At 35.8% G+C, this 27261-nt stretch overlaps 1 protein-coding gene across 1 annotated transcript in view; it reads right to left on the bottom strand.

Annotated features, from left to right (window-relative positions):
* Window positions 1–27261, bottom strand: part of ADGRV1 (adhesion G protein-coupled receptor V1) — a 502011-nt gene that overhangs the window by 299826 nt on the left and 174924 nt on the right. The window contains exons 73-79 of the mRNA XM_028091942.2: window positions 26682–26817; window positions 23766–24871; window positions 21416–21533; window positions 20330–20501; window positions 12349–12591; window positions 6964–7371; window positions 2246–2430 (exon numbers count right to left, since the gene is read on the bottom strand). Coding sequence (XP_027947743.2) covers window positions 2246–2430; window positions 6964–7371; window positions 12349–12591; window positions 20330–20501; window positions 21416–21533; window positions 23766–24871; window positions 26682–26817 — 2368 coding nt within the window. The remainder of the gene's footprint in view (window positions 1–2245; window positions 2431–6963; window positions 7372–12348; window positions 12592–20329; window positions 20502–21415; window positions 21534–23765; window positions 24872–26681; window positions 26818–27261) is intronic.

Genomic DNA, 27261 nt, shown 5'->3' with positions numbered 1-27261 from the left:
GCCTTTGAGGGCACAAATATGGAAATCAACATTCACAGCAGGGTAGGTGGTTCACATCTAAAACAACCTCAATATTCTAGTGATATTGTACAAATATGGAAAAACAAAAGGAAAGGATTGGGACTATGGGGAATTATAAAGCTATGAACTATTTGACTTCACTAGACAACATAACTGAACACAGTCCAAGAGAGAAAAACAATAAAGGATATTTTTTAACCACACACACACACACACACACATTGCGGACTCATTACAAACTTACTTGAAGTAAAGAAATTATACATTTCAGAGGTTTTGAAGACACTGGAGACACATATAAAAGGCACTAAGTAGCCAAACTACTGGTCACGGGTCTCAGAGAGACATTTAGGGCTGGAAGTGGAGATTTTGTTATAAAGCAAATGGTTACAGTCTCTTCTGACCACAAATCCTGGTGGTCAGCAGGGGCTGTGGAGTCAGGCTGGCCTGGGATTGAATCTTACCACAACTAATCATGTGACCCTGGACAAAAGCTATATCTGTATCTGCAGATGGGGATAGTAAAAGCTCCAGCCCCACCTTTAACCAGCTGCTTAAAATGATCTTTCATAAGACTAAAGTATGTATAATTTTTAGTAAGGATTATGTTGAACCATATGAAATTTCCAGTATATCATATACTATTTTACCCACAAAAAAGGCAACTTCATATTGTTCAATCTAATACAAATCAGGACTAGAGCAGAGGTACAGTTAATATCAGTTCTTCTTATTTTGTTCCTTGAGCTCTCTTATAAGTCTTTTATATCTGGATTGACTATCTCTCTTTGAACTTCATGTGTCTTGTGATCTAAGAACTAAAGTTAAAAGTTTTACATATTCAACAGATATTTTAATTAACCTGTCAAAGTTCATAAATGGCCCTAAATGGGTGACTTAAATTATTATACCAGATTTTTATTTATTTTTTTTATTTTTTTCTCTTATACCAGATTTTTAAAACATAGTCTTCAAAATATCCTTGAATTTCAATGTGACTTAAAAATGCTGATGACAGCCTTCATCAGCAAATAAATAATAAATGTTATAAAGAATTATATAAGCACTTTTAATCAGACATGTCCCATTAAATAATAGTCATTGCTTTTTAAAGATTTATTTACTTATTTTAGAGAGAGAGAGTGGGAGAGAGAGCACATGTGTGCATGGGGGTGAGAGGGGTAAAGGGAGAGAATCTCAAGCAGGCTCCTTCCTCCGTGGGGGCTGAGGAAGGGCTCAATGTCAGGACCCATGAGATCATGACCTGAGCCCAAACCAAGTCAGTTGCTTAACTGACTGAGCCACCCAGGTGCCCCAAGAGTCACTGCTTTTTAAATAACCTGTATTACTCTGTGAGAATTGGAAGGAAATCTCAATTTCTAACCAACTTCTATTATCTGCCATTTTTATGTTAACTCAAATAGAAATTAAAAATATTTAGGTCTTTGTACTACAGTGATTCAATTTACCTTCTGAATGCAATTTAAAACACCATGCTTCTGAAGAATATTAACATAGTTACAAAATTGATTATAGAGTTGATAATGAACACAAGCCACATTTTATTTTTTCCTTTTTCTCTTGCTTGCTTTCTGCTATGAAACTCCAACCATGAAACAACTACTCTGAAGTTCAACACTGGGAGAGCTGCTTCCAAATGGATGAAACTGTACCGGAATTCCACTGCAACAGCACATCAAAACATGTCTAAAAGTTGGAATCATCTTCCTTTATTTCTATTCAGAATGTATCTTCTACTATCATAAGAGTAAGCAATAAGCCATTTTTTAAATTCCTAACGGACCCTTCAAAACAAGAGGAATGTGTTGTTGACAGAATAATTTCCTTTTTCTTGACATAGTTACTGTGTTTTCTTCAAATAACTTCATTTGCCCATTAGATACAATGCATTGGGGCGCATAAGTGGCTCAGTCAGTTGGGCATCTGACTCTTGGTTTGGCTCAGGTCCTGATTTCAGGGTCTTAGGATCCAGCCTTGCATGGGTCTCTGCATGGGGAGCAGTCTGCTAACTCCCTCCCACTCCGCCCCTCCCTTCTCTCTCTCTCTCACACGAATGAATAAATAAAATCTTTAAAAGAAAAAAGATTCAATGCATTGACTATATAATCCTTAGTTACAACATCTAAATGTCAATTTGCATTGCAGATTACTTTGTAAACTGTGAGGGAATACACATAAGGTATTATTATTAAAAAATACTTACTTTTCACCCGGAGAGCCACAGGTAACATCAGTCAGCAGAGAAAAGGCAAAATTCTCAGTCACTTCAGTGAAGTGACTGAATCCCCTAGTGTCTTTGCGCTTTGGGTTAATAAGAGCACAGAGAATCTCATAAAAAAGATTTCGATTTTCAATACTGAATGCTTGGCTTTTTCCTTCAACAGTTATCTAGAAAAAAAATTCCAGTATGAAAAAATATCTTCAAAAATAAAACTGCTTTAATGATATGTATGGTACAATATATGTTCTTTATTAAGTTATTAAAATTAGCAAAATAAGGAAGAATCTATGAAGAATTTAAGAAAAATTGGTATCAAAATTATATTTCAAATATACTTGCACTTTAAAAAAGCATAATCATTTATAAAGAAGAGTCATGATAAGCAAAATATTTTTTATTTAATAACTAGATAAAGCCCCAAATGGCTGCATGGGTCACTTATTTTTAACTACAATAACTAACATCATGAATTAGAAGTAATCTCACTTTTATATCTACCCCAAGAATTCCTTTTCTCTTTTCAGCAACTGAGGAAATAAATATAAGAATATTTGCCAACAATAGAAGCAAGATTATTCTTGATTACCTGTCTTTCCATGAACAGAAGCCACAATCTACCACTAAATTTCTAAAACATCAAATTAAAAAATCCTTTTCTAATCAAGAGTAGTCAGCAACTCCTGGCACTCTTGCCTTTATCAGGAAGTATGAACCTTCCTTCCTTAAAGAACTAGGTTATTTTTTGTTTGAGGGACAAGGAGAGTAAGAGGAAAATCACCTTCATGATTTATTTTGTTTTTCCTTGCCAGAATGACAGGGACCACATCTTTATTGTCTGACCAAGCATGGGTGCAAAGCCATTGATTTGTTATTCCACTATTCTTCTATATCTGAGAAGTCCCTATAAATCCTTCAAAATCCAAATTAGTCATCACTTTCTCTGTGATTTACACTGTGCTCACTTGCCAATATACATAATCACTCCCTTTGTAACTTGCACATACCTTTATTAATGAATCTTTGACAACACTGAAATGATTTGTCTGTTGCTCCTACCAGTTGAGCTCATTGAGGAAGTTGCCTATGCTCCCCATATTATTTTTAAAGCTTTGCAATTTACACAGTGCCAAGCTGATAGCTGAACTCAAGATCTAAGTTCATAAGAATATCCATCTCAAAGATAATAAGGAAGAATGGAGAATACTCCACAAAGAAAAGATGACAAAAGATACAAAGTAAATCTATTTACCTATCTGGCAATGAAACAAAGTAAAAATTTAACAAAGTAAAAATTGAGCAAATAAAAATTGCAATGAAGGAAGCGAACAACCCACTGACTCCTGAAACAATCAAACTGAGTATGTTAAATGGAAAAAGAGCTCAGGAAATGCTCCCAGAACTCAGAGAAAATATAACAGATAAATAAAACAAATCTATAAGTTACAACAAGCATATAAAAGGGCTTCTTATGAACATAAATAAGTAGTCATTTCTGATGAGTATAATAACAATATCTAAGATTTATTGAGTTCGTCATATAAAAAATGTATACATAGTAGAGAGATTTTATTTTTAAGAAGTTAGAATCTGGGGGAAAATAAAACTTACAAATATGAAACAATTTCACTCAAAATACAAGACCTAATAGAATGAAGTTCAATCTAGTACTTGGAAGTCTTACTCTATACTCTTGAATTTGAGGATACCTTAGAGATATATATGGATTAAGTACATATGGGAAATAAAAATGCTTGCCAGGTAAAGCACAGGTGACTCTATTTGAATATCAGATAAACAACCAATAATTGTTTGAGACAAGTATATCCTAAATACTTCATGCAAATATTTATTTTGTCATTTGTGATATACTGCAAAATGTATTGTTTACCTGAAATTCAAAGTTTAACAGGGCATCCTGTGTTTTAATGTTGAAATTTCAACCTCACTATATGTGATTATCTACATTTTCAGGGCTTGTTTCATTACTGTCTTATTTGCATTACTATAAATGTCTAAAATATAATTTCTTTCTTACTTTTTTTTTTTGGTATGTTAGGAATACATAAGGTCCCTCTTAATGGCTATTATTTTTTCCAACTTTTGTTATTGTAATTTGAAATAAACATTCTATTACACATGTATTTGCACAAGTGTTTCCCACATCTGTTAGTTGTCTTTTTTCTTACTCCCCCTCACCACCCAAGTTTTATTGAGATATAATTGACATAGAACATTAGTTGTCTTTTGACTTTCCTTGTGGTATATGCAGAATGAAATTTTGTTTAAATGTTATATAGTCAAGTTTCATAAACTTATTTCCTTTATGGCTTCTGGGTTTTGTTTTATGCTTTAGAATGAACTTCCCCACATCAAACTTACATATTAAAAACAATTCATCCATGTTTTCTGCTAAAACTTTTATGGTTTCAGTTTTACAATCTCTGATCTGTCAGAGATTTATTTTGGAGTAGGGTTTAGGATACAGACCCAGCTCTGTTTTACTTTCAAATGATTAAGTCACCTGTGTCAATAACATTTACAAAATAAGAATTTTTGACCCATTAATCTGAAATGTCACTTTTAACAGGTATGAGATTTTCATATGTTCTTGCATTTATTTCTGCACTTTCTGTTCTATTCCATTCATGTCAATGTCTATGCCCATACCAGCATCACCCGTTTTAACCACTGTAAGTTCATAATATATTTTTCATATTTGGTGAGGTCCCTACCATTTTTCTTCTTTTTCATAAAATTTCTGCCCATTCTCACATGTATATTCTTCCAGGTAAATAATGGCATCATTTTGTCCAGGTTAAAAAAAAATAACTTACTGATACTTTGATAGGGATTATGTTGCCTCTATAGGGTAATTTACAGAAAACAGTTGTCTTTATGATACTGAGTTGTCCTCTTGTGGGACAAGGCATAGATTTCTATTTATTCAAGTGTTTCATATTACTCAGCAGAATTTTTCAGTTTTCTTTATATATTATTACATAGAATATTATATAAAATATATTATAAAATGTATTATTGAATAAGTCAGTTACTCAAATCACAGGAATTCAGTAATGACATACATGTAAAAATTGAATTTGAGAAAACAATATACCACAACATTAAAAAAATTTTAGTAACAATAATATGATTTAAAAATAATCATGTTTGTGGGGCGCCTGTGTGGCTCAGTCAGTTAAGCTGCCTTCGGCTCAGGTCATGATCCCAGGGTCCTGGGATTGAGCCCCATGTCAGGCTCCCTGCTGGGTGGGAAGCCTGCTTCTCCCTCTCCCACTCCCCCTGCTTGTGTTCCCTCTGTCACCGTCTCTTTCTGTCAAATAAATAAATAAAATCTTAAAAAAATAAGTAAATAAAAATAATGTTTGCTAATGGTTACTCAAAAAAATTAATTACACTTTTCTGTAGGAGTTTCTTTCATAATTCAGTTTCATTATTCATGACAGATCTAATGAAAACCAATCAAGATATACTACTTGACAACACTAAAGAGATGCTGATTCTAGACCAGTAATATGTATGTATTTTACGTAGCTCTCTTATATAACTCATTGAGAAAAAAAAAAGGAGTGGAATGTCCTTATCGTCTCTAAATCATATGAAAAAAAGGTTCTCTTTTCTAAAATGTAGCCACTGTGCATTCTTTCCCTCCTCTTGGCCAAAATCAACTTGTTACTGTCCTATGCCATTTCATCATTAGTAAGTTTAAATAACAGTATGTCCCATAGTGAATTCTTATCTCCAGAACTTCTCTGCATGAAATAGCAGTCACTCTCTTTGTTTTACAAGTTATTTGGCAGGGCTTCCTCTTCTTGACTGTGTGCTTTATAATTTTCTTTTCTACCTTTCAGGCATTGTATTTTAAGAGACACCATGAGAAGTAAAATAGGCATGATAGTCTAAAACTCCATTGTTAGCATTTTAAGTATTTAAAGGGTCACCTTGTAAAAATACAGTATTTATAAATTCACATATGTGTATTCAAGGTTTTTCATGCTTGTATATAAATATATTGATAAGAAATATCTTAAGAAAGCCCCAAATAAATCCCCATAAGAGTCTTTTCCTTTAATAATAATTCTTTTCAGATCTCTTCTTTTATTTACATTTTTAGGTTACATCTCCATTTAATTTCATCATTTGCGGAAGTGTAAATAAATAAATGGGTTAAAAAGAAAACCAGGTTGATCTAAGGCCACACCATTTGAATGCCTGAAATCATCTGGTCATTTCTTATTTCTCCTTCTCTGAGGGAGTGTTCAGGGCCCAGGAGGAGCAGAGCACAAGCAGAGGGCAAGAGCTCCTGTTCCATGAAAGAACTATGTAATTTCTCTTTTTATGGACTCAAAAAACTGAGATGCAGTCTCAAAAGAGATTTATCCAGTTTCTAAAGAATCAGAAAGAGCTTTTAGCTTCTGCCATCTGATGCCCCCTTTCAGACACTGGGCTGTCCTTACTGCTGCAGTAGATTACTGATCATTCTCCAGGTTTAAGACAGATTTCCAGACAGACATTAGTCACATCCAAACACAAGTACAGTGTCAGTTATGATGAATTCCACTCTTATGTTCAGAAACTTAACCCTATCATAATTTCATGATGACTGACATGATAATAGTTTTATTTTTTTAATTTATGAAGTTTTACTAACCCAACTGCTACTGCTTACGAGGGCTTCTTACCTTATCTATTAAATGCATCACGGCGCTGAGCTGCTCATCTGTGCTCTCCGTGGCCACTTTCATGCTGATGCTGTGGAGTACTCTGTTGAGAATGTCACCATCCAGGGGCTGCTGTAACTGATCCGCAAGTCCCCAGAAGGACTGCGAATCCGCATCAGAGACGAGAGTGATGTTAGCAGTCCCATACATTTGATCAATTCTGGCCCCACCTTTTGGGTCGAAAAGCACGATCTGGAAGCGTTTAGGAAATGGATTTAAAGAACCTGTCTCTGGCGTTAGGATGACATCCAATATGGTGTTTCTCTGGCCCGGTTCAAAGACCAGAGTGCCTTCAGTTCTCACAAAATCCTTCCCAGAAAGAGCTGGAGATATGAGAGTACGGCCAACTGTTTCAGCACTCCTCAACTCCTAGAAATTAAGCACCATCATTGAAGTGAAACCATAACACTTCTGATTTTGTCCTGAACAAATTCTTACTTCAAACACATCCTATTTCTCTTAAACAAACTGATGGGCCATAACACCATGAATACTAAAACATGGGGCTTTATCCTTCTTCTAATCTCCTAAGATAAATTAGAGAGATAAATACACATCACAGTGATGATGTCAGGAAAGACGGATGCCCTAGCATAGACCGAGGACGAGGGTTAGAAAAGAAATGGCATTACTGCCTCACGGAGGTTCTGCACCTGCTGAAAACTGTGCTCTAAAGAACACAGGCTGCATAACGGCAGGGAATACGGAGGGAGAGAAGGGAGTATTTATGTTTTCATTCTCACCTACAAAGTTTGGGAAGATGGAGTTTGGAGGAGTAAAAAGAAGGAAGAAGAGAAGCAGGAGGAAGCAGAAGAAATTGGTCTCCTGTTGGTTATACTTTAGTTGTGAAAATATCCTAAAGAATAAGGTCCTGGCCATATAGACTAAATTTGCTCCAACCATGGTTATTAAAGGTTTTTTTTTTTTTTTAAGTGATGCATGGGAATTAAGTCAAGAAAGAACAAAAGAGGGGCTCCTGGGTGGCCAAATGGAGCATCTGACTCTTGGTTTCAGCCCAGGTTGTGATCTTGGGGTGGTGGGATCGAGCCCTGTGACAGGCTCTACACGCAGGCCACAGTCTGCTTGGGACTCTCTCTCCCTCTCCCTCCAGCCCTCCCACCAAGTGTGCATGTGTGTTCTCTCTCTAAAATAAATAAATCTTTTTTAAAAAAGAACAAAAGTAATGTACATTTATTTACTACTGAGCCTACAGATATTAAACTTCTCATATGTGCCAGGTGGAATACTGTGGCTGTAGATCTGAACACCAGAATACCTGCATTCATGGAACCTATTCTAGAAGAAGATATAGGCAGTGCAAAAGTTATAGACTTAACAATGTAATTTTACATGAAGATGAATTTTTGAAGAAAAATAAGACTACATAAGGTGATACAGGGTGATGGTAAAGGTACTATTTTAATACTGCTGGTCATAGAAGCTCCTGATGTGATATTTGAGCAGAGACCTTAGTGGTGGAAACAGACCATATAGGATCTGGAGAGAAATATACTAGGCAGAAGGAATAGCAATTACAGAAACCCTGAGATGGGAACCATTCTAGAATGTTAGAGGAAGAACCAGATGGCCAGTGTGATTAGAAGAAGAATGAAAATATCAGAAGCTGATATCAGAGAGGTAGGCAGGGCCAGACCATATACATCCATTATATAAAGAGAGGCAGGAAGACACTGGAGAATTCCAGCAGGAGAATGACACATTTTATTTCAGATCTTCGTGAGCACTCTGGCTCTTGTGCACAGGCTAGAGCAGGGGATGAGCATGGAGGCAGGGAGAAGAGATAGGACATTTCTGCGTTACTTCATGCAAAACACAATGGTAGCCTGGAATAAGGTTGTATGAGTGGAGGAAGTGAGAGGTGCTCCAAGCGGAAATATATTATGAATGTAGAGTCAGTAGAACTTTCTGGTTAATTCAATGCTGGGTGGAGAGGAAGAGAATAGGGATAGCTGTTTGCCTAAATGAATAATGGGAAACGGGGAAACACTCTTACAGGAGAAATCAAGAGTTCTTTATTATACACAGTAAGCCTGGGATGCCTTTTAGACATTCAAATGAAGATGTGACGTATAAGCAATCAGATGTAAGTCCAGATCAGGGGTGGTGAACAGGCTAGAAATAAAAACTGCAGGAGTTCTCATTTTATAGACCATATTTAAAGAAAACAGGTTTGGGTGGCCTAGCCTGCAGAATGAGTCTTGGTGGCCCCCAATGTTTACTGATCAGGAAGACTAACACAGGCTACAGGAAGGAGCTGCCAGGGAGGGAAGGGTTAAGAGTAGGAAAAAGTGGTATTCCAGAAGCCCAAAGGAGAAGAGCATGCTTCTGGAAGGAAGTGACCATTTTTGTCAAAAAATGAAAAGTGCAAAACAAATTATGTAATGTATGGTGATTAACATAACAATAAAAAAATAAAAAAAAATGAAAAGTGGGTAGAAATAAGTGTTTTCAAGAGCATCTGCAGCACAGTGGTAGGTAAATAAAACAAAACAAAACAAAATAAAACTTCCCTGAAAGAAACAACACAAAAGCCTATGAACTTCAGAATGAATACAGTATCCACTGGAAAGCCATATAACAGAAAAAGTGAAAGAGCTACACACATCAACATGGGTATTGCTCAAAAACATGGTGAGCAAAAGAAGCACACCATAAAACAACACATTGGAAGAATCTCATTTGCACAGTTTCCTAAAGAGGTAAACCTGAACGGCACACGGTAGATGATAAAACTAAAAATAAAAGCAAGGGAATAATTCAATATGAAATTCAGGGTGGAGGTTATCTTCAAGAAGCAGAGAGGTTATCTTACAAGAGAAAAGCAGAATGGCATCAGAGAAGGGTTTCACACCATGGCTAGTTCTAGGATTCTGGTAAAGTTGGATTTCTTAAACAGGATGATGGTGATCTTACGACTATAAACTGCATATAAACATTCTGTCCAGTTTTCTCGTAGAATTTATTTCACAATTCAGACTTTTAAAGGAAATGGAACAATGAAAATGTTCTTATGTTCATAAAATACATATAATAAACACAAACAAGAAGCATTATGCGATTTAAAAACAATGACGAAAATCAAGATGGCGATATCCTTTGATGAGCACAGGCAATGGGAGAAGAAGCAGAAAAGTCATGCTCTTTCTTGAACTTGTGTGCTTTGGGCTATAGTACATGCATATAGAAATAAAAGTATTTGGAACTGGCTTTCAAATATGGCTTATCTATAGGCTAATTTAAAGATAACTGGAATCAGTGATATTTTTACCATCTCAAATCTTTATATCCCTTAACTTTATGTCACAAATAGGTAGATATAAGGGAACTTATGTTAAGACTATGGTATTTATGTACTGGGAACACTGACCCGCCAAACGGTATGTATGCTACAGTTCCTGTTTTAACTATATTATTATAATCTATTTAGAGCAAAATGAAAATTGATATCTTTGTAACAGAATAGTAACTTAGTCCATAATTATTTTCTCTTTCCCGCCAGCTACTAGAAAAGAGAATTATATGTCTTTGTCTTCTAGTAATGTGCCCAGGATTCAGAGAGAGAAAATGCACTGGTAATGAAGGAACAGGAAAATAATACCAGAGAGGTAAGACTTTTATTTCTATTTTTTTAATTTTTTTAAACTTTGAGATAATTATAGATTCACATGCAGTTATAAGACCTAATAGAGAGTGATCTCCTGCACCCTTTATTCAATATCAGTCCTTGGTAACATCTTACAGAACTAGAATACATCCTAACCGGGATATTGACATTGATAGAGTCAATACAGAACACTTTCATCACCACAGGGATCCTTCATGTTGATTCTTAGAGTGTTATAAAAATGCTATGAGTTACATGCTAGTGACAGCATGTGTTTTTCAAGGAATCATTTATGACGAATCTAGAAAGAATATAAGTGAATCTGAGAGAGATACAGGTATTCAGATTCTTATTTTGGCAACTTCAATCTCACTCTCATTTGAGTGCATGAACTAGTTTATAATGTGCCTCAAATCTCTTTATCATCTGTTCTTCATTTCCAGTACCCCTTCTTCCACTCTACAAAATATATATGATGATATATATTTCACAGGAAAAGAAGAATGAAGCACATACTTTATCCCATTTCTCTTCCTATCTTCAGTGCTTGAAAGAAAAAATACTAAAATCTCCCCACTATGAATCAAATACCTCTATGTTCATACCACTCACTTCAAGGCTATTTAGAATGGAGTTTATCTCTAGAGTCTCATATGTTTTCTTATTTGCCAAGCTGTGGACTGTCACAAAGACCAGTTTTTCTGTCCGGCAAGCTTCCAGACAGCTCACTACACACAGTTCTGGTTCGAATCTCTCATCCTTGACTCACTGCAATTGCTACAGAAACTGGCTGCACATAAGTTGTACTTTATGCACAGCATGTTCTACATGTTTGACACAACCAAGTACATACTATGTAGCACTTTGGAAACAACAACACAACAGCAACCACATCTGAAACCTTGAGGCCTAAAGACTCACCAGGTTTAGAATCTTTAAAGAGGGGAAACGGCAGCATTGACCAGAATGGTGGTTTCCAAACTGTGGATTTCTTTGAGTTAGATGAGTCAAGGAAAAAAAAGGAGGGGGAGAACTAAGGTGGGCAAGCTCTAATCCCCACAAATGTGCTTCAAGCAGAGTAGATACATACTTTTGTGTTAATATGTTAGAGTTTGGCTGTTAGAACAAAGTTTAAAGAATAATGCTCGAAAGGTCTACGGTGCTCTTTGGACCAATTCCAGGGTCTGGTCACTTAGTGTTACATAGCATTGCCTTTCTGAGTCCCTGGTTACCCACCTACTCCCTCCCTTCCTCCTGAGATCACCTAACAGGAGGGATGTGAAAAGTGGCAGGGAGACCTCATGAACTCAGGGATTTAAAGAAACCTAAAAATCAATTAGCATGTGATGTTCTGGAGAAGGAGATTTTTCAATTAGTTCAGATACAGAACACAACAAAGACTCTTACTTTTTGTTTCTGGTCTCTTACAATTACATCCTGGAAAAATTTTATCTCCCTAGAGATTTTATAGAACTGATTTATGTAAAACACTTTGCATTGTATTATCACCTTTTCTCAAAAAATAAAAAAGAAATATAAGACTATCACTTTAAAACATGACCTAAGTGAAACAACTGAACAAAGCTTAATGTAATAAACATAGGGTGAATTATGACGGGTATCATGAGAAAATAGTGTTGCCAACTACTCTTTTTCATTACCTAAGCTACAGGTAAAGAAGAAAACCCTAATATGGGTTAATCTATATATTCCATGCTCACCTGGGTACTGAAGTTAACAGACATCATCAGTCCTGTCCCAGAATCTCTGGCCACCTGCAAACTGATGAAAGTGGCCTTCTTATGAGCCACTGGCAGCCGAGAACCCACAGAAAAGTACACAAGGCTGTGAGGTTCGTCAGTCTGTAAGAACGTAATCGGTGCAAATCTGGCACTATTGTTTATCGCTGCTCCAGCACTTACTTCATACAGTTCCACAAAGAAAGGCATTTCAACGTGAGGTATCTGACAATTAGAAAATGAACAAAAAAGGATGATTACCAATATGTTTCTATTTTTAGCTAATTCTGGCATTAAGAAATAGTTTTATTTATATACACAATTATAAAAATAAATACATATCTGGAGATACATTCCGTATAATCTCAGGATTAAGTGCTTAGGTTAGATTACCACAGGGCTTATTTTTTCGGGTTTTCTTTAAGAAACACCTTTACTCTCTCTGGGTGAGCTCCTTACTAGAAAATCGGTGTCAGGAGACAAGCTTTGTGTACTTCAATATGCAAAAGGATAAATAAAACATTCATACAATGAAATGCTGTTTAGTCGTTAAAAGGAATGAACCGTTTCAATGTTTTTCACCATGGATGGATCTGAAAACATGTTAATGAGTAAAAAGAATCAAGTTGCATAATGATGTATATAGCACAATACAATAAATGTAAAGTTTAAAATTAGATAAAGCTTACTACATAAAGCTTACTACATAATGAATAACTTATGGGATTAAAAGGCATAGCACAGGGAATACAGTCAATGGTATCGTGATAGTGTTGTGTGGTAACAGATGGTAGCTACACTTGTGAGCACTGTAAAATGTACGGAAACGTTGAATCACTATGTTGTACACCTGAAATTAATGTAACATTGTGTGTCAACTATACTCAAATAAAAAAAATTAAAATAAATAAAACAACAATTGACAAAAATACTTATATATCAAATAAAAAATAACCTCCCAGGGACACCTGGGGGGCTCAGTCGTTAAGCGTCTGCCTTCAGCTCAGTTCGCGATCCCGGGGTCCTGGGATCAAGCCCCGCATTGGGCTCCCTGCTGGGCGGGAAGCCTGCTTCTCCCTCTCCCACTCCCCCTGCTTGTGCTCCCTCTCTCGCTGTGTCTCTCTCTGTCAAATAAATAAATAAAGTCTTAAAAAAAAATACCCTCCCAAAATATCACTGTGATATAGCAGTTGGTTCAGGTGGAGGGTTGCCTTGGGGATAGGGCAGTGTGCAGAGTTGGACACTAGGAATAGGGGAGAAAGAGAGCTCCAACTTTGTCTGTAAGGTTTTATTTTTAAAAGATTATACAGAAATATGAACAAATACTGATAACAGTAAATTCTGTAATTTTATGTATTTTTCAAAATTTCCGCAAATTCAGTATCAAATAAGTCTAAATTCAGTCTGCTGGTTATAGTTTGTCATGTTTCATCTCAGTTCTTTCTTAACAATCTCAAAAAATTAGAATTCTCTAAAGCCCGAATTCAATTTGTAACATACTGTTACCTGTTTTTTACTTATTCACTCTTACACAACAATCTAAAAATCTTAGCAGTACTGTTAGCTTTCTGGAATAACTCAAAGAAGCTAAGCTGATATGTTTTTCAACTGCATGTGTCATAGTCTAATTTGATATAATGCATTATTTTTACCTATTAGGGGCCTTATTCGTTATTTGTTTTGTGATCATTTTAAGGAGAATCATTATGTCATGAAACAATACAACAAACTTTAATAAAATCCAAGAGTAAGTCAAATCTTAGTCACACAGTAAACAAACTTAATCTCATTTTATTATCTAAAGAAATATATTTAGCTTCCCCATGGAACATATCATTCTTTACTTTTCCTGATCAACTGTCAGCAATATTGAAATGTGGAGATAATAGTACTCTTCAATAGTAATATTGAAATGTGAAAGATAGTACACTTCCCAAACCAAATTTGGCAAATACAATAAACTAAAGCACTAAGAAAATATGGGTAACTCATTCAAGAATTATTATTCCCTAATAAGCTTGAATTCACAATTTCATGTAACTAAGGATGTCAGCCACAGTACATTCCAACACAGACTCTGGCCTTTTTTTTCCCAGTGAAATATTTCTTTGCTTTGTGATGATGATTAGAACGTTACTTATAAAAACTTAGAGTCAAAAGAATATGTTATAATCAAAGTAAAGAACTATTGAAAACTGAATAGCATACAGATGGGTGCCAACACATAATTGGACTAGAGACAAATGAATCTTCCAGTCTTATAACAAAGTATTCAAACAAGATGCCTGAATTATTTTGGGAAACCAAAACTCACAGATCATATCTGCACCTCCCTAAACTTAAACATGACTTGGAGACCTCATAAGAATCCATTTCATGTGTAACTGCCGTAAGTTCCTTTCCTGGTTAGGTCAGAAGCATTCCAGGGTGAGCTTTTGCTCAACTAGTACAAAATTATTTTTCATGGGCCCAGATCTGCTCAGAAGCAGACAAAGAAAGTAATAATAAAATAATATCTTACTTATTTTTTAAAATATTTGCAACAAATGTTTAAATAATCTGTTTAAACAGATTTTATGGGTTAAGAGATGCCTCCTAAGTTAATTCACGATCACCTTTACACATTTTGCTAATACAGAACCAATCAATAAAGCAGCAGGGAAAGGAGAAATGGTCTGGAATTCAAAAGACAAGTTCTAATCTTGGCCAAGTAACTTACTAGGGAAAGTTACCTAAATTCTTCGTAACTTCAAAATGAAAATAGTGAATAACTGTAGAACTGATGATTAGAGATATGACAGAGTAGAAAAACTTCATGTTGAGGGTTGGGAGACTGGACTAAAAGTAGAAGAAACCACCATTAATCAGTGATGTCATTCTATGGATGAAGGTGTCGTATCTGCTGTGTTGTAATAACTCCCTAACCACCAGTGTTAACGTAGCTACTACGTTCACTACTCAAGCCACTGAATTGTCTTGGGCTTCATTCCCATCCACTCTAAATAATAGTAATACAACCCTCTCTTATGAAGGGGCAACTCCCTCCAAGAACTGTGCAAGGAACTTCTCTCATTCATTACCTCATTTAATCTAACAATGCTATCATTAACTCCATCAAACATGGGAGGATCAGGGAGGCTAAGCAACTTGTCCCATGTCACTCAGCTCATTAGCAGAAGAGCTAAGATTTGATTACCACTTTCCTGAATAAGTTCGGTATCCTTGAAGCCCTTCCTTTATGCAAACATGTAGAGATGGTTCTTAGGTCTGCTGGGACCTCCAAATAATCTCTCAAAGCCTACTATGGAAGAACATGGCCACTGAACCAGTCTCATTTACATCTCTAAGTATCAGTTAATTAGACATAAAAAGAAGAAGATAAAGTCATGTTTCCTTCTGGTCACAAAATGTGAGATGTTAAAATACATATTAGAAGCTCACAGTACATTTTTGAAAAATATTTTTTCATTCTTCTAAGAATATAACCTTCTTCCTTCTTTTTAAATTTCCCTCTTACTGTAACTGGAATGTGAATTACCCTTAACTATACTTTGCCTTTTAACAACTGGGAAGACGGAGCAAAATGCTTTGAAAATTAGCTGCTTCTCAGGATGCAGAAGAAAACTCAACTCTATGATCTGACATTATATTAGGAAGAGAAATAAGAGGTGAAAATGAATTCTTTCTCTTACGTATCTGAAAATACTTAGATACAGGTTTAGTAGCACTTCCCTAGTTAGGAAAAAGGATATACACAGTTTGCATCCTATGTACTGCACACAACATTCTCTTAATCCATAATTATAATATCTTAAGTATCTAGGGCTTCCCTTGATATCTCCTACAGTAGGGCAAACTCAGAGGAAGCAATCTCTTCTTCCACCTACAGCTCTACGCAGCCTATTTCCCTTCCTTTCAGCTTCTCCAAGACTACCGCTGTTTATCTCTTCTTTTCCCCCTTCTTTCCTGCAGGTAGAGACCCCCTTCAAATAAGAGTAAAGCACACCGTCTCTATCTCTCAGGATCTTTACCTACTGTACCTGCCTGCTGTCACCAATAAGGTATTTGAACTCCATGAAAATCATTTTTACCTCTAAATACAAACCAGTCACACTTTATAAGAACCAAGTCGGCAAAAGACTGATAAAGACATTTATCTAAACAGCATTATAGGATTGAACTGACTTTGATCTCAAAAGTTTTTTTCTTACAATTATAAGGTTGACATCTGTGTATGAAATAGATGTTTTGAATCTAGTGAGATCCAACTAAGATTCTAATTCATCAAAAATCCTATTTGAGATAAAATAGATAGATAAAATAGCACAATAGAATTGTCAATAACTCCTATATGCAACACTTATTTACAGAGGATGATGGGAGGAATGTAAAGATGAATAAAACCATGTTCTAATTTTCAAGCAGGTGAGAGTCTAACAGTCAAGATAAAATATGCGTAATAAGTTTTAACTCTACATATAACTGGTAACTTCCATAAAAAAGATACAAAGTCTTTGTAAATTTAGACAAAGAAGAATTCTAAATGAGGGGAGCCTGAGTGGCTCAGTCGGTTAAGCGTTTGACTCTCGATTTTGGCTCAGGTCATGCTCTCAGGGTCCAGAGATCAAGCCCCGCATCAGGCTCTATGCTGAGCATGGATCCTGCTTAAGATTTGCTCTCTCCCTCTGCCTCTCCCCCTGCTCAGGTTCTCTCTCTCTCTCTCTCAAAAAAAAAAAAAAAAAAAGACTTCTAACTGGAGATATCAGGGGAAGCATCATGAAGGAAGTGGCATTTTGATTAGTCCATAAGGGAGAGTTAGGAAACATGAGGTTGTAGGGGTTGAAGTCACAAAATTATTTGAAAATACCTAGAAAAGGACTTAAATGTTTTCAAGTAGAATAACATCATCAAATGTTTTAAATATTGAAATTTCAGTGCAAGAGAAAGTATTAGCAGCTAATGAAATTCCTTCTCAAGAAAAGTAAAATATGATAAAATGGTATGTTAAATTAGAAAAAATCAGTGGGAATTTAATATTTTACAAATTTATTTCCTAACTCTATCACTACCAAGGTGACCCACAGCAGCAGCACCTTTGCCAACCATCAATTCCCGTGCATATCTAGAAGATATATTTAGATTTCTAAAACTCTTTCTGGTGAAAGAAATCAATTCCTTGGACAGCAGCTGATTGGATGTCTTAGATCAGGAAAAATCAGGATGGCTATGGAACATATGTTATTGCTATAAAGCAAAAATACTTCCAGAGAGTTTTAAAGTAATATGAAACGACAAAAGATCACCTTAATAGGGCTTTTAGTGGCCATGCCATGGCTATTTGAGTAGCAAAAGAAAGCCATTCAATAAGTAATTAAAATTAATTGATAGAACTAGAGGGTATTATGCTAAGAGAAATAAGTCAGACAGAGAAAGACAAATATCATATGATTTCGTCACTTGTATGTGGAATCTAAAAAACAAAACAAATGAACAAACAAAAAAACAGAAACAGACCCAAAAATACAGAGAACAACCCAGTGGTTGCCAGAGAGGGAGGGGGATGGGCAAAATTGGTGAAGGGGAGTGGGAGATACGGGCTTCTGCTTATGGAATGAATAAGTCACAGGGATGAATGATTCAGCATAAGGAATATAGTCAGTGATACTGTAATAGCATTATATAATGACTAATGGTAGTTATACTTGCAGTGAGCATAGTATAACATATAGACTTACTGAATCACTATGTTGTACTTGAAACTAATGCAGAATTGTGTGTCAATTAAAAAAATAAAAGTTTTTAATTGAAAAAAATTAGTTGAATTTGAGCCTTAGTGTACTTAAAGGAGAAAAGTTACTGTAGTATATAAAAAAGTGGTTATAATGGAAAATAAGTGTGAATATAATAGTATGTACTTAATATTTTCTTAGTTTCAATTTGAAGAAGAGTGTTAACATACCTGGAATTTATATCTTTGATTAAGTATGTATTCATTTATTAAAGAATGATAAACATTCTTTCTATGTAAGTAGGAAGGAGTTGACAAAAAATTGTGAATAAAATAATCCTTCCTAGAAAAAGTAAGAATTGTACCAAGAATAGCAGTAAAGTATTAGGACCTATGAAACACATATAAATGAAGAAGAAAACAAGTCAGAAGTGAAAGAATGCTGGTAGTTGCACACAAGTTCAGAGATTACACAACTGTGTGTTTCATTGTCACAGAAGAGATGAGCTAAAAGAGATGTACTAAGAACACAGATTCGTTATTCCATCTCTTAGGAGATTAAAGCCTCTAGGTTGCCCTCCTAAATATAACAAGATACTAACAAGGCAGGCATATATTTCTAACATCTCTAATTGACCAGCTCCATATTCAAGAGCAATAGGGCAGGGGCGCCTGGGTGACTAAGTCAGTTAAGCAGCTGCATTAGGATCAGGTCATGATCCCAGGGTCCTGGGATGGAATCCTGTGGCTGCTGAGTGGGGAGTCTGCTTCTCCATCTCCTTCTGCTCCTCCAACCCCCGCTAGTGCTCTCTCTCTCAAATAAATAAATAAATAAAGTCTTTAAAAAAAAGAGAGTGATAGGGCAATAGTTAATGTAAAGCTGATGCTGCGAATTTCAAAGAACAAATCACTCTGGAGAAAACACATGGTGTTAAGAAAAATCAACCTGTAAGGCATGAACTTAAAAATATATATATAATGAACTAACAAGTGAAGTCCTAAAATAGATCCCAACCAGATGACCAGCAATCCTCATTTGAAACAACTTTAGATAAGAACCAGGACCCATAATCCCAACAAAGAACAAAGCGATGATAACCAAGAATATGTAACCTTCTGAAGTAAGTATTATATCTTTTTTGGAACCAGTAAAATTATTACAATTCCAGGAAGGGATGAAAATAAGTATTACTGTAACCTTAGAGAAGATCAATATAATTGGTACAGTAATCCTCAGAAAGTGAAAAAACAAGTAGAAAAAATGAAAAAAAACTACAATATTGTTATTTAGAATGGACTTAAGCATAGTTACATGTTTTGAAACAATTGTATTTATGCATGGTTTTTCTGCAGTTTAAAGTGTTTGGCATGGACAAAGAAACCACGATACTTTTGAATATTCACAATGTTATTTCTAGTTTTTGTATTAAATATTTGAGTTAATAAACTAAGTAGTAGACAAAGAAAAAACACTATTGAGTGCTTCTTAGGCATTAAATTATCACATTAAAAAAAAAAGGTCACACACATTTACTAAATGACTTAAGCTCTGGTAAATCGGCAGTGACTAATACCATATGAATAATGCAGATTCCTATGGAAAGACAAGGGCATGCTTGTCTCCTAAGTGCTGTGTGCAACGTGAATGCATAGAAATATATCCAAATGCTCATCAAGCATGGCCTCAGTGCTTCTTTAGTAGATCAAAACTGAACTCTCTATATACGAATAAAGAATGAGAAAACTTTCATTCTATGGATGAAATCTATGGATATAATATGATTTGGCCAAAACTACAAGTATGATAAGAGCATAACATTAAACATTCAGAGTAATCAGAGATTTTTTTTTTCCAGAGAGATTAATCTGACTGAAAATGACTCAAGGGCTCATTCACACAATGAGCACTTGGTTCAGGAAGAATCTTGGAAATGATAAAAAACAGAAATGGAGAAAACTGATGAGCTTTTTAAATTATTGAGATATTATTGACATATAACATTGTATTAGTTTTAGGTGCACAATTGATAAGCTTACTAAAAAATTCATAATGTAATAATTTGTAAGTCCTAAGTCTATTATCCAGAAAAGAGATTTAGATATTATGGCTAGGCGAGACACAAAAGGATCTCTACATAACCAATGTGTAAGTTTCAATAAAGTGACTTTAAAATTACTAATTCTAAAGAAATGTAATTAGAAGTTGAAAATACAGCTCTCCTCATCATTTTTTACCTTCCCTGGTTTGAGCTCAATGGTGATCATGCACTTTGTTTGACCCGGTGTACAGGTCGTGGTCCCTGACACAGAGAGAAGTTCATCCATCAGGTTCACACCATCTTTCTTGAGCGTGGCGGCTGTTTTGTTAAGTGTGACTCTCCAAAAGACCTTGACATCTTCAAAGGCCCTAGGAACAAAGCAAAACCTATGCAAATGTGTCTAATGCAGAACATGTCATCACCGTGCTTAAGTGTATCTCTTCACCCAAAGCACAGCACTTCCCTGACCACTGATAATGCTGAAAATAACTAGTTCTCCTCATTACAGTTAAGAAATTAAGGTCAGAGTTTATGTGGCATTCTTCCACCATACTCTATTCAATATTGAGTAAGTATTTCTTAAACTACTGTGTACCAAGAATGTGGAAACAAATAATACTTTTCTGCCTACTCTGCCTATTGTGTACCAGAAATGTGAGAATAAAAATTAGAGTACTCCTGCCGTCAAGTAAATTGTTCTTCATTTGTCAAGAATTCTTCTAAAGGAAACACACTACTGTTAAAAATGGTTGTTACTATAAAAATAAAGGGCAAAAGATGACCTACATTTCCAGAGAATTTACGCCCAAAATGGAAAAGGTCATTTATATCCATGTATGTGGGTGCATACTACGTGCACGTCTGTAATGAGCATTTGGAAGTTGGGTACTGTAGAGTATTAAGTTGCAAGCAAAATTTTGGTACTCCAGGTTTCCCTAACATTAAACGGTTGTCAAATTACATAGAGCAATCAGAGAATAGTAGATATGCTGAAATGATGACTTACATAAGCTGACATCTGTATGGTATTTTATGAAGTACAAAATATTTAAGGTGGCCCTAAGTTATACTCATTAACCAAGTATGTTAAATCATAAATTAAGAACGAGAGCAAAAAAAACCCCCAAAACCAAAAAAAGACGAGAGCATCTGAACACTGACATACCAAATTCCACACTACCTTCTATTAGCACTTCATTCTGTCTTTACCATTTTATGAATCCAAACTAGATACTGTATAGACACATAGGATGTTACATCTTCTAAATGTATATCAACATACCTGTTTGGTTGCCTTGTGACAGTAAGATGCAGTCTGCTCTTATCAGCCCCTTCACCCAGCTCCAGTCCACTCTGGGACTCCTCACTGAATCCTACAATGCCATTGTGAAGATCACTCCCTGAGAAGAAAAATGGAGGGTTGTAATATACTTCAGACTTTAAAAGATCTCCAGTGCTTCACTCATCTTTCCAGCTCAGATGGTATAAAAGTGGGAAATTACAAGTGAGTAGGGGGAGTTACAATTTTTAAAGATCTTTACTAAAAATAGAGAATAGAAATTATAATATCAAGGTAGCTAACACTTTGAGAACATTACACTAGAAGAAAGAAAACATCAAATCCTATTTGCCCGCACTGACATACATGCTCATCTCTCTCTGATGAGACTATTTTATATTTGATAGCCCTTTACATTTTACATATGTTGACTGTTTAAAGTTCCTATATCCTAATGGAGTAGCAATGTTTTTATTTACTGCTGTATCCTCACTATCAAGAGCAGTGCCCAGCATATTTTAAATGTTTAAAGAATATTTACTGAATAATGAACTCCATTTAACTGATTTATCTTCCTATAAGAGCATTTATGTTATGCATTATGTGCTAATGATCAAACCCAAAACTAAATAAACTATTTTCTCCTGATACTATTTTGAAAGTTTGTTCTAAAATCTAAATGTGAAAAGACTATGAAGATTAGCTAAAGAGGAATAGGAAAAATTAATGATGTGGTTAAAAGGGAAATACTATGTTAAAAAGCCAGGAGAGGAGAAGACAAATAAGGAAATGTGGGGTATATGACCATGCAAATGTACTGTAGACGTTGTCAGGTAAATTACATCACATGACAGTAAGAAGTAGGTATGGAGTTGATTATTTGTCATCTGTGTGTCATCAACATACCTTATGTAGGGAAGGTAAGCATTTAGAGTACCTACCTCATCAAGGTTCAACTGAGTGACTGCCTGGAGAGTTAGACTGGGATATCCTTGGCATAGCAAGGAGCCTCCGGTAACCATTTTGACAGGTCTGTGCCTCTGCCAAACTAGCGGCTAAACATTTTGACTGTCATTCCAATAACTATAATTAAATATCTATGTCATGGAATGGGGGAGGAGGTTGTCAAGTGTCAAAATAATTTTAATAGAAAAATACAGATGGCATTAAGCTAATGTGAATCAAAATCAGTAAATAATTTGGTGAATAGATTAGAATTTACAATACTCAATAAACTGGAGGAATAGGAATAAATAACAATTCTGACTGGTGTATATTTGTTGAGTAACATAAATGGGATGGTGCTGGGTATAAAAGGAAGTTATGCAATTGCAAATTATGACTAAATTATTACTGAATGGCTAACATACAATAAAAATTCTAGGAGGAAGCATCAAATCCTAAAAGTGGACCATAAAGATGTTTATTCTAAAATTTTCCTTTTATAAAAGAGAAACATAAAGAGTAGATACTAAACGATTTCATTGGGTCTCCCAATTGATGTTTGATCTGGGCCATAAATATAGGCTTCATGACATTTAGTTTTCTTTCCACTACATTATTTTATCATGGTGTCATCTGAAACTGTAAAGCACTATATATAATTCATAAATGCTTATAAAAAAGAGCAGAGTAGGTAAGAATCATAAAATGGCCTTGTCAATACTCTAATTAGTGTAAGATACTGACAAGCTGAGCTAAACCACGTTAAGAAATACAGTATGATTTCAAACGAAAACTACAAACTATCACTGAAATCTTTTGTGAGATGTATGAGGAACTCTTTAAAAAAATCTTTGAATTTTTAAGCTATTGTAATATATACACCCAATGGTAAAAAAAAAAAAAGTTATATAAACTACATTGGTTCAACAGGAGAACAAAAGAAAATAGTTTCAATCTATTTCCCAACATAAAGGAAGAACTTCCTAATAATGAGACTTAGATTTTGGGGATGGATTATTGAAAGTGGTTTGGAAATTCAGAATGAGTTTTCACAACAGGATAGGCAATCGTGTGTTTGGATAATTAAATTAAATATTTTCCAGAGGAAGAACATGGATTTACGCATTTTTAAAGGTTTTCCCTATATTGTAAAAATATAAATTTTATAGATCGTTTAACTGGCTCAGAGCTAAGTGACATTTACAGTCCATTAAATTCTAGCTTGGCGCCTCAGAACAACATCATGAGTTCATGTTATGGGTCCATGCCACAAGAAAACAATGTTTTAATGAATAACTATGAGTGATTCAAGTAATTCACCCTCTCAAATTAAATTTAAGACAGAATAATATTATTATAAACTCTGTAGCACAAGCACATTTTTATGTCCATTACTCCAGAGATATACCTGTAATAATGATCCTGGCAAAAGCTGCAAATCCACTGTCATCCTTCCCCTTCACGAGCTGTGCTCCCCCTTGAGGGTCTGTGAGAAACACGTAGAAGAATTCTTGCCCCTCAGGCTCATCATCATCCAAAATCTGAACCAATACTTTACGTTCTCTTTCTCCATCTACAAATGTAAGGATAAGAGTTTGTTCTTCAAAATCTTCTTCTTCAGTGGCCCACATTAGGTTGGAAATCCCATAGATATCATGAAAGGGCAATGCATTTTGTTCCTTCTGAGCAGATCTTTCACCGAAAGTTTTAACTGTTATAGTGACATTGCCAGTAGACCCACCAGTTCTTCGAATAAGAATTTCTGCAGCATTAAATGTGCCATTTCCCACCTCTTCTTCAACATAAACAATAGGTGGCCCAAGACTAAATATTCCATGGACGGAAACATTTGCAGTCACGGTGGCCACATCAGGCTTCTTAGACAAGGTGGATGTATCAGGAACGGTGACAAGTTTCTCAGGGATGGCAGATGCACCAGCCGCCTCAGTAATGGCAACAATTTTGGTGGGCTGTGGAACAGCCGTTATCTTGGTTGTGTCAGGGTATGTGGCTGAGAAGTCAGTTTCCACAGGAATGAAAGCTGTGTCAACTGCTACAGCCACAGTTGTCTTAGGGAAAGAAACATCCATTCCTGCTGGGCCATCATTATCTAATATTGTGATCAATGCCATGCTAAAATCTAGATTCAGGCGTGGTCTCCAATTGGCATCAAACTTTTGTAATCCTTTCATTTCTACTGAAGTTAGATTAACGTAAAAAATTTCTTCTTCCTCAGGAAGCTGATCATTAATGATGATTATTTCAAAATCCACCTCAGGTTGGAATTTTTGAAAAAGCAGTTCCCCATTCTGAACAGGCTCAAAGTCTTCCACAGGCTTTGCACTTCCTGCAGCTGTCTGATAGGAAACTTTAACAAGATCACCATGGAACCCAAACAGTCTTTGGACATATAATCTGATCATCTGTGTATCCTCTGACACCATGACATTTCTAGAACTAGGGGAAAATTGAAAGACTCCCATTGGTTCAATTTCAGCAAAGGTGAAACCTGATCTGGAAAAAAAACCATGAAAGAACTGATAAAAAGGTAGGAATACCATTGTAGAGATTCATTTTTCAAATATTTAAGGTGCTTCTCATGAGGACATCTTAAGGATCGCATGCCCTTTCAAATTCCCTTAAACCCTACTTACTTATTGATGAATATACCAGAACACACGAAATCTAAGAACAGAAGCTGCAATCATGGGGGGACAAGCCTGACAAGTTGGAGCCCAGTGAAGAGCTTATAGGTCTCTGGTCTGTTTCTCCAGTTTATCCCAGAGAAGCTCTCTGAAGAATCTGAAATATCAGGCTCTCTCTTATGATCAGTACACAAGCAGCCAAAAACTCAAGATCTTGGGATGTCAGCCAGATTTCTTATCTACCAAATAGAAATAGTTGTCTCTATTAGATGCAAAATCCTTGCTTCTTCCAGGTGGCCAGTAATGGAACTACTCTCTCACACAATTGTTGCTAAGATTTTACATACAAATTTGAAGAAACATCCATGACTGAGTGATTTATCCTTAGCTTTTCCCTGTGGAGTTTTGTTGGGAGTTAATAGCTTTACCAGAGCTAACACAGGTGGCCCACCAACAGAATTCAGGACACAGACATATTTTCTTTCACAGTTTTTTTTTAATGTTTTAATCAGTTTTTTTAATCCTTTAGGAAGTCCATCACTCACTAGTGTCAAGCACGCATTACTCAACACATAGCATAGTGGTTAAGAGCTCAGACAGTAGAAGGTAACCTGGGTTCAAATCATGGTCCCAACCTTATTAGCTGTGTGATGCTGGGTCTGTTACATTTCTGTGAGTCCTTTCTCCATCTAAAGGGACTAATAATTGTATCCATGTCATATGGCTGTTGTGAAGAGTAATAGTAAACATATATATATATATACATATAAAATATATATAACACATTTATTATATATATGTACATAAGAATTATATATATATGTGTGTATGTATATATATAAAATATTTTAAAGCAATGCCTGGTCTAGGGTAAGCTCTATAAAACTGCTAACTATTGCTGTTGTTAAAGGCACTTAAATTTGTTACCCAGCAATACGTTCTGTGGCCATTTTCTAAATGACATATGTATAATCTAAAACCATATTTGATTTTGCCAACCAATATCTCCTACACCTAAACATGTATACAAACATACATGGTGTTGCCTACACTTTTCCCCCATTTTCCAAGTAAGTAAACAAAGAACAGAAAGATCAAGTAACATTCCCAAAGTCATACAGCAAGTAAGTGGCAGAGCCAGGACTAAATCCATGAATCTATCTCTAAGGTCTGCCCTCTGCTGTTTTGATCAAGCCCATCCCAGATATGAGAAAAGTAAATTGCTTTTGGTTGGGACATATCTATCTGCAAATATACTGATTTAAATCAAACTTAAAAGAGCCACTGGTACAAGTCACATTATAGCCCTGCTATAACGCCGATTCTTATTCTTAATCCCTTAGGAAAATGAGGTATGTTTCAGCAGATACTCAGAAGACAGACTTCTTTAATAATAGTTGACTTTGCCATCACGGTTATTGGAGATGTTACTCCGGACCAACACTACTGAGTGAGAGCTCAGAGAGAATGCTCTTCAAAGCAAGCAGTGGGGGGTGGCTCTATGAAAGTCGGCCTCCCTCCGTGGCATCTTTGGCACGCACGCCATGTGTGGCTCTACACTGAATCCATTTCCACATCTGCTCCAGGGAAAGCTATCCTTGTGTCTTCTTCTGTTTCAACTGATAAATTCCAGATTATTCCTCAGAGACTGTGCTGGGTGAGAATCAAGCTGATCTTACCGAAGCTGAGCCCCACCAGGGGCACTGCTCTGTACTCCTGAGAGGTGAAGAACAAAGGCCTCCGGCCGACCAGGACTGGCAAATGTCCACAGCAAGACTCCTTTCCTTTGTTCTCCATGGGAAAATGAAAGGCTCCCTGAACGGGAATAGGAGAAGGGAAGCAGGGTATTATTTCTGAGTTCTTACACTGGGATTCAACTCTTAAAAGTGTAGTAAAATAGAGTCTTTTCCAGAATTCTATGACCGTCTACAAGAGGTCATACACTAAAAAAGTTGGGGAGAGGGGTACGTGAACTGAAAGAAAGGTCCCTACACCAAAATTTTGCCCTCATTCCCTGTCTATTCTGCAGAGTAGAGGTCAGGTCATCTAATGTGTACATCTAACTGACCCTCCCAGAGCTAACGGGAGAATAAAAACACAAAGGAGATGAAGCCACAGCTGCTCTATTATCAGAAATATTCCAGTGAACATGTAAATGAATACAAAGGCGTGCCTTTTTTTTTAATTGTTACTGTACAAGCCACATTAGGTTTTTAGAACTACTTTTAACAAACTCCTAATATATCAACAGAGTCGTCT

This window comes from Eumetopias jubatus, unplaced genomic scaffold, assembly GCF_037043125.1.
Source record: "Eumetopias jubatus isolate StellerSeaLion01/CBP00866 unplaced genomic scaffold, mEumJub1_p1.0 scaffold_5, whole genome shotgun sequence".
Taxonomy (NCBI): domain Eukaryota; kingdom Metazoa; phylum Chordata; class Mammalia; order Carnivora; family Otariidae; genus Eumetopias; species Eumetopias jubatus.
Note: the sequence above shows the minus strand (reverse complement) of the source record. Positions and strands in the feature narration are given on the sequence as shown.